An 8,974-nucleotide genomic window follows, 5' to 3' on the forward strand; every position below is an offset into this window, starting at 1 on the left:
ATTCTTTCTCAAAATTCAGAAAAATATAACAGTTGAATAATATATTTGCTCACAAATGTTCATAAATGTTCTAACTTATATTTCCTATTTTTAAATATTAAGGATAGTAAGTATATGGACTTTTCAGAAGATGACTTTCATCATTCAGTATACACAGTCCCATTCAGTCATCTATTTGAGAGAGTTTTTTAATTTAACAAGATCACTATCTCTTGGTTTTATCCTTTTGGATAATAAATGGATGCTCTTATGAGAAGGCAAATTAGGTTCTCATTAATATACTGATTAAATCTGAAGTTTTGGCCTGGCCAGAGTTGTTAGACATTCCCTCTGTGGAACCATCACTCATAACACTTAAAGATATTAATATAAAGAATGGGAAAGAATAGCATTCATTTTTATTTAAACGAGTATGCTTCAATATTTGCTTGTTTGTTGATCAGCATGCCAGTCATTTTGGTGGCTTATGGAGTGATGAATTCTTAAAAGATAGCCTATTAATTGGAAGTGTGATTAGCATAGATATTATACCATACCTGAACTATAATAATCAGTTGAAAAATCATTAAAATGTAATATCAATATTTGATTTAAAATGGACTCCAGTGGGACATTTTACTTTGAGCCTAAATTCTGAAGAGTAAAAATTTATACACACTTTTCTACTTCTCATCTAACTCATTTTATTCCAATCTATTTTACATTTTCCAGATATCAGTAAAATTAGACAGTCAATTAAAATTTCATGGTCTACAGTATTATCTTTAGACAGGACCAGAAGCAATGCTCCAGTTAATAATCTCACTATAAAAATAGCAATATTGCTCTAGTTTCAGCAATAAGAAATTATAATTGCCCTATGTCCTAATTTCTTTGAATTTAAGAAATTTAGCTATTGCTAATCTTCTGAGTCCTTAAATCTTATGATAGTCTATCACAAAAAAATTGATCTCATTTTCTCTTTAGTATGCAGTTTCTATGTGTGTGCATGTGTATGTGTATGTATGTGTGGTGTGTGTGTTCTCTTTATACATGTGCTGAATTTTTGAAGCATATTTTATTTATTGTAGTTTTAAAATAGATGTAAATATTAATCTATATTATACTTATATTGCTTATGATGTGTTAGCACCACATTAAGTATAGGTAATCAAGAATTAAAACGTTGCACTGCACTGGAAATTCAGTGCTCAATTTCCAGATAAAGGGCCCCTGAGTAGTATCATGGTGTAACACTGTACCTTCACAATGCATTATTTATAATAGCTCATGATGTAGAAGACAAAGGGCTGAAAGTAGGCCCTGGACAGGACAACTACTAGTATTGTTTGCTCTTTATGGTACCTCTATGAAACTCTATTATTGAAATGTGTCACACTCAATCCCTGTATGAAACCTTACCTCAAATTATCAATTAACCTCTAAGTTTCCATGGGTTTGAGCTCAGTTTTCACATGCCCCTAGTAAATATATCCAGTATCAGTTGATTTCCAAACATGACTTTTTGTTCTGAATTTCTATGTAATATGTCAAATACAAAATGAAATGAATAATCAGTTACAAAGAAATGCTAACTATTCACCTTTCTTTCAGTTCCAGGGTTATTCTACATCTATACATATAGACATCATTAAAGTAACATTCTTATAGAACATTTTAAATGCAAATATTATGATGTGTAATTTAGTCAACTAAATATTAAAATTTGTTAAGTAATGAGAAATTTTCTATCTAACTATGTGAACAATAGATTACTCCAAATAAATAGATATTTGAGAACTAAGACATGAGAGGAAGAGTTTTGTTAATGAAATATAGAGACAGTAAAATTCAGGTGTCAGGATTTGGAGACACCCAAACCAATGCAGTTTAGGAACTGATAAACATGAGTGAGTTCAGCCACAAAGCACACTCCTGGGTCCAGTCAGAAACAGGGCTTTAAGAGAATGAGCACCAGCCACAACCACAAAAGGCTATCAGAAATATCTCAATCATAAATCAGTTGTTTAGGTATCAAGGCCAGCAACTGACAAGTGGGACCTCATTAAACAAAAACACTTCTGTAGCTAAAGAAACCACCAAGGAAATGAAGAGGAAACCCATTGAGTGGGAGAAAATCTTCATCTGTTACACACCATCTGACAGAGGATTAATATCCAGGATATGCAAAGAACTAAAAGACAAAAAAAGAAATAAGGAAATGAACAACCCAATAAAAAGGTGAGTTAAGGACCTGAACAGAGAGTTCTCAAATGATGAGATTAAAAAAAAGGCCAAGAAATATCTAAAAGTGCTCAACATACTAAGTAGAGAAATGCAAATCAAAACCACTTTAAGCTTTCATCTTATCCCTATCAGTCTGACTAAGATTAAGAGAGCAAAAGATACCAGATGCTGGCAGATATGTGGAAAAACGGGAACATTCATTCACTGCTGGTGGGAATGCAAAGTCTTGCAACCCCTATGGAAAGCAGTGTGAAGAAATCTTAAAAAACTAAAATGAGTCTACCATATGATCCATTTATATCAGTCCTTGGCATATACCCAAAGAACTCATCCAACTTCTATATATCCACGTTTGTTGCTGCTCTTTTTATAATAGCTAAGAAATAGAAGCATCCTAAATGTCCTTCAAATGATGAATGGATAATGAAAATGTGGTGCATTTACACAAAAAGTTCTACTCAGTGATAAGAAAACACAAAATCATGAAAACTTCAAATAAATGGATAGAACTAGAAACTGTTGTACTAAGTGAAGCAACAGACTCAGGAAAAACAAGCAACATATGTTCTCCTTCATTTTCAGATCTTAGCAAGGATCCCCTATATGTGAGTATAAATCCTGATGTAACAACAGGAGCCGGGAAAATAGAAAGGAACCATGGAGGTAAAGGGAAAGAATGAGAATAAGAAAGAATAGTAGGAAACAGATGTTACCAAGAGGGAAATGGAGAAAATGGGACTATTTAACTGGGAAGAAAGGAGGAAAGTATATACAAGAAATCTTGGGGGTATAGAGGAAGAAGGAACTCAAGAGAGGGTGGATAATAGGAGGAAAACTTATCAAGAAGAAAATGGGGAGAATGTGGGTACTTAGACTAGAGAGGGAGGAGGAAGGTTAGATAGAGAGAGGGGGAGAGAAAAGTAAAGCTTAGATGGAAATGCATTAACTCAAAAACTCCTTGAAAATACACATAACACACATATAATATTTTGACATGAGTGAAGGTTATATGTCAAGAAAACAGTGCCAGACAGGAGAAACCTGACTTTGAGTGGTTGGTCAGGGAACCACTGACCAATCCAAGAGATTTCCAAAATATTACAGGATATTGTCACACCCCTTGATTATGTTCTAGAACTTGATAATAATGCCATATTGCTTAAGACAGGACATATTTTGACACAGAGCAATGTAATTGGGACTGACCTTGAAGCCTCCTCCCTAAAGACTACTGTCATAGTTCTAGAGAATGAAATGCAAGCTACTAAGGGAGAAAATCAGCCCAGCTGGAAATCCTAATAACCACAATGACTGGCACAGCGAACTATATTGTTGTAGTAGTGGCACTTTTATCTAAGGGGTAATCAATAGCTGTTGCAAAAATCTGGACTTAATGTCCTCACAGTGAGAGGAAACTCATGGGTAGCACTGTAAATATACCCAAATGCACATAGTGGGAGAGGTCATAGATCCTAGAGAAAACACTATCTCTGTCCTATCTTTAGGCAAATGAAACTTCTTACTCTATGCTAAATATAGATCCTCATATTTGCAGACAAGTATACCATACAGCACTCAACAATGAAGCTTCTTTTTCCAAAAGATGGCAGGTATTACAGAGTTCTACAACTGGTCACAACAGAGAATATATGCCTAGGAGATGCCCAGCCTTGAGTGAAACATCTACAGTGGAACCCCTACACCCAAGGCTTATGAAACATAGCAAAACATGGAATACAGAGAATGCTTATACATCCCTCAACTCTCACAAGTGTCGCTTCCTCATACAACAGAGTACGATGCACACAGACAGCCACAACTGGCCAGTTTTTAGAGAATGAGAGCTTGCATGCTGAATCATTTCCCTGGATAGGACAACTATATTAAACTTCACCCACCGAGGGCTAAGGGACCATTATAGAAGAGGGGGCAGAAACATTGTAGGAGTCAGGGTTGGTGCTTGAACATAAGGAAACAGAGGTTTTCAGACCTCTGGGAACTTGCACTTTTGAACTTGCAACAACAGTGTCAGCATTCACAAGACCCAGGCCAAGTTAATCAGACAAAAACCCAACATAGAACTGGGGAAATGGGCAGCAGGCCCCAACCTTAACTGAGGACCTGTTGGCAACTGTTTACTGTGGCATGAGGGAGAGCAGATCTTCTTTAAGGGAGTGACTCTAGATAGACTCACTAGACTCCAGTGAATGAGCTTGCTTACATGAGGGACAGATGCTTGACCTGATAGGACTTAACATATATGACATTCCCACTAGCAGCGAATGAGCATTCATCTTGATTTTAGTCATTCTGACAGGAGTAAGATGGAATCTTAAAGTGATTTGATCTCCGTTTTCCTGAATACTAAGTATGTTGAGTACTTTTTAAGGTGTTTTTTAACTGCTTTCTTCTTCATTTGTGAACTCTCTGTTGAGGTTATAGCCTATCATTTTTGGGTAGTTTATTTTCTTATTTCTTTCTTTTTTTTTTTATTCTTTGTATATTCTGGATACTTATCCTCTCTCAGATGTGTTGCTGGTAAAGATGTTCTCCCACTCAGTGGGTTTCTTCTTCTCTTCCTTGGTTGTTTCTTTTGCTGTACAGAAGCTTTGTAGCTTAATGAAATCCCACTTACTGATTGTTGAATTTAAGGCCTGAGCAGCTGATGTCTGATTTAGAAAGAAGTCCTTTCTTATGTCGATAATTTGGAGGGTACTGCCCATGTTTTCTTCTAGCAGCTTCAGAGTTTCATGTTTTATACTGAGGCCTTTGGTCCATTTGGAATTGACTTTTGTGTAGGGTGAAAGATTGGTCCCAATTTAATTCTTCTACAGATGGAGATCCAATTTTGCTAGAGCCATTTGTTGAAGATGCTGTCTTTCCTCCATTGTGTGTTCTTGGCACCCTTGTCAAATATCAGGTGGCTGAAATCACACGTACTCACATTTGGGTCTTCTATTGTTTTCCAGAGACTTACATGTCTATTTTTGTATTTTTTAAGATTTGTTTTGGGTCCCAGAATGTGTTCAGTTTTAGGAAAAACTTGCATAGGCAGCTGAGTAGAAAGTGTATTTATTCTTCGGTGCTTGGGTGGAATATTCTGTAGATGTCTGCTAGGGCCATTTGATGTAAGATGTCTTTTAATTCAGATGTCTCTCTGTTTCTTATTTGTCCAGTTGACCTGTCTATTGAAAATTGTGGAGTATTGAAGTCACCTACTATTACTGAATGGCAGTTTGTCTGTTTTATTATCCTGGAGTAGTATTTTAAATTTTGATCAATGATTCAATATCATGGAAAACAGGACCTTTGATACTTAACAGCCTTATTTCGTGAATCATTTTGTAAAACCGAACATGCTACTTCAAAAACAAGTATTTTTCAAAAATGAGATTATTAAACTAAGGAGAAAAATTAGTGTTAAAATATCTGTTCTCCCAATTGTCCATTTAAATTTCTATTGAATTTTTTGAAACATTCCCATAAGCCCATGGTTCTCACATATTTCTACATTAACTTATGGTATCATTTATTGAAATAGCCTCAACACTATGTCCAAATATGAAAGTGTACATAGCTCACCACATTATTGTCTCTCCACCTCTAATTTACTATTTTGACTGATTGTTCATGCAAATCTCCATTTGTATACCAAAATGTTCTTTCTGCTATTGTACAGGTAACCAAGCTTACCTGTCCTGTATCTGCCCTTTGTTTTTAAATTCTGGTGAAACATAAATGCAATGACGATAGGATGTTTTAATATTCTCTTCTCATATATCATGATCTATCCTCCAGATAAAGTACCTTCACAAATATCCCTAAATAGAGATATTAGAATATCAGTATTCATGTTCCTGTGCAAATGTTACCAAACCTGTAAATCAAAGTGTTCCATTAATCCTTAGTCTGCATTTTATCTTATCTATAAATGTCAGCTGTTCAGTATATTTTGACTATGGTTGGATATATTCTTCTTCTTTCTTATTTTTCAACAAATGTTTGTTGATTACTCTTAGATATCAGCTGCTCATTATTTTTATTATGTAAAATGTTTTAGAGACTAGTTAAAACATATTTTTCAGTTTCAGAAATTACTCGTAGTCTCTAAATGCTACAGGTAGAGAAGGTTCAGGAATGCTTTTAATGTGGACCTTTTCCCATGAAGTCAGGTCAAGAAATGCTTGCTCTACAATAGAATACTGGTTTTACTGTTTCATGGAAATACTACTCAATTCTTAAAGGTAAATCAAGATTTATTAAGTTATATATTTCAAATGTCAGATAATATAACACATATATTCTCTGGAGGAGTACAGTGGCGATGTAAATAATATGCTATAGAAAATCTCAAATGCTCTTCTGCTCACAAACAGGACTTTAGTCTTCATTGGTAGTAAGCCCAGCTACAGAAGCTGGTTTCATATAAATTGCAGTTAGCTAATATTCTCTGTGGTACAAATTGGGTAATTATATTAGCTCCATCTCATGTTATACCCATATTAGAAACAATGATCTGTTTGCACTGCAACAAATAATATTTTGTTATTGGTAATAGATGTGACATACATGCAAATGGGCTTGCCCCTCTTCCTCTCAAATCCATATTGCTTAAAAATTTATTTGTTTCCACTTACTTTTCTTTCTTTTTCTGATATTAACAAATAAGATTTCTTTCCTTGGAATGGGAAGATATATATATGAAGGGTGATGGGTTGGTGATCTGGGCTTCTCTTGATTGTAACCCAGGAACAGCAGAGCCCTCAGCTGAGATACCTGCACAGGCATACACACCCCCACACCCACCCCCAGCCCCACACCCACCCAGGAACACCATGAAGAATCACATGTTGCCACTTTGGTAGAATCCTCAACACACATAGTATTTTTCAAGTTTTGCATTTGAAATATTGGTAACTAAAATAGAATGCCATGGAAATGGGATCCAAAATAAAAATTCTTTTAGTTTTCTATTTTGTCTCTTTAGTTAAGGTATTTGGTGATGAATTAAAAGTGAGCATTCTTGGGGTTTTCTATATTTTCATTAATATTCTGATGGATGCTAAGTCTATCTCTAAATTTCAGAGAAAATTTGATGGAGATCATTATATGGGAAGTTGAAACATATTAGCTATTCCTTCTTTGTGTACACTATGATATAGGAATATTTAATTTCACCTGGTACATCAATAATTCATACTTCTACTTTTCTCTCTGCTACTTTTTGGTAGGATATGCTAATAAGCACATCCTTAACACAGAATAATAAAGAGGGTACCTTCAACTTTGTAGGAGAGGCAAAAAAGTTTTTGGTTCACACCCTGTTGTTTGTTGATTAAAAGAATAAAATAAGACTGTTTATGAAATCATTAGTTAAAATGTGAATGATTTCCATTCCTCAAAGATTAAGCTCAATTTCCAACAGTTAGTTTACTATTATAAATACATGGTAAATAGTTAAATTTTTCACTCATTTATTGAGTGTTAGAGCATCAAGCACTCATTTGATTTTTAATGTGTGTGCATTGAAATAAAGAACTGCAATTCAAATTATAGTGTAAGTTTTAAAAAACTGTGTCAACATTAAACTTTGTGCAATTTATGCTAATGTTTACACTTGAGATTGTTTCTAATTAAGGGCATTGTAATAGGAAAGGAATAAATTCATACTACTCCAGACATCCAAGATTTAAATAATATTTGGAAACAACTACAATTTATTCAAATTGAATAGCCTTCCATTTTATATGTTGTTTTTAGAGTGTTTCTCTTGGAGGATGGCAGCCTTAAGATATGCAATGTGACCAGGTCGGATGCTGGATCCTACACTTGTGTAGCAATAAATCAATTCGGCAATGCAAAGAGCACTGGCAGTCTCATTGTAAAAGGTACTTTATGGTATTTATTTGGGTTTATTGTGTATTAAAATTACTTATTCCTATCCTACTGTGTTGCCATGCCAAACTTGTATCTTATGTGATACATTTTAGTTCAACGTTTAAGAGTTCTGCTACCATGCTGATTCGTGGGATGCACACTTTGTAGTATAATATGACAACTGTGAATTATTTGGTGATGAAAATGATGCCCATGTATAATATGGCAGATTTAAAACCCTGACATGAAATATTAAAATTTCACATACTTTAGTATATGATGCTACCAACATTTTGATAAAGCCACTAGATAGTCTTTTTATTGATTAAATGTTATTTGGGTACTGTTGTTTTGTGTGAACATTTTACATGTGCCTAAGATTATCAAATATGAAAAGTATTCATTTTCTGAATAACTCTTGGCATATAACCAAGGAAAGCTAGAGTTTCTTGATCTACTTAATAAGAAGTTTTTTTTTTTTCAAAGAGAAAGCATTAAAATCATAGTATCCATAGGAGTCATTATTATATTCCCTTTCCAGAAAATTGATAGCTCATACAATTTGGGAAAGTAAAGCTGCATATTCCACTTTTAAGAGTTTTCAGCTAATATCAATCCAAACGCACCTCCATTTATCACCAAGGGACATAATTAGTATCAGAACTGCCTGCTGACTGCTTTCACTAGTTTATTATATTTAATCTTAGCTCATAAAACTGCTTTGTTTATGGAAGCCATGTCACTCCTATCATTTCTTGCCTCCTGGATGATAAAATGACTGTCCTGTTAAAACATTGTGCCGCTAATTAAGCGCAAATGTGTAAATTCAGCAATTGTAGCCTTCTCATATTTTCTATTGAAATCTTATACT

The 8,974-nt window shown here is 34.4% G+C and overlaps 1 protein-coding gene across 1 annotated transcript in view; it reads left to right on the forward strand.

Moving 5' to 3' along the window:
- Positions 1-8,974, forward strand: part of Cntn6 (contactin 6) — a 384,479-nt gene that overhangs the window by 322,216 nt on the left and 53,289 nt on the right. The window contains 1 exon segment of the mRNA XM_008822699.2: positions 7,987-8,114. Coding sequence (XP_008820921.2) covers positions 7,987-8,114 — 128 coding nt within the window.

Source organism: Nannospalax galili, unplaced genomic scaffold (genome assembly GCF_000622305.1).
Source record: "Nannospalax galili isolate Female #2095 unplaced genomic scaffold, S.galili_v1.0 scaffold828, whole genome shotgun sequence".
Taxonomy (NCBI): Eukaryota; Metazoa; Chordata; class Mammalia; order Rodentia; family Spalacidae; genus Nannospalax; species Nannospalax galili.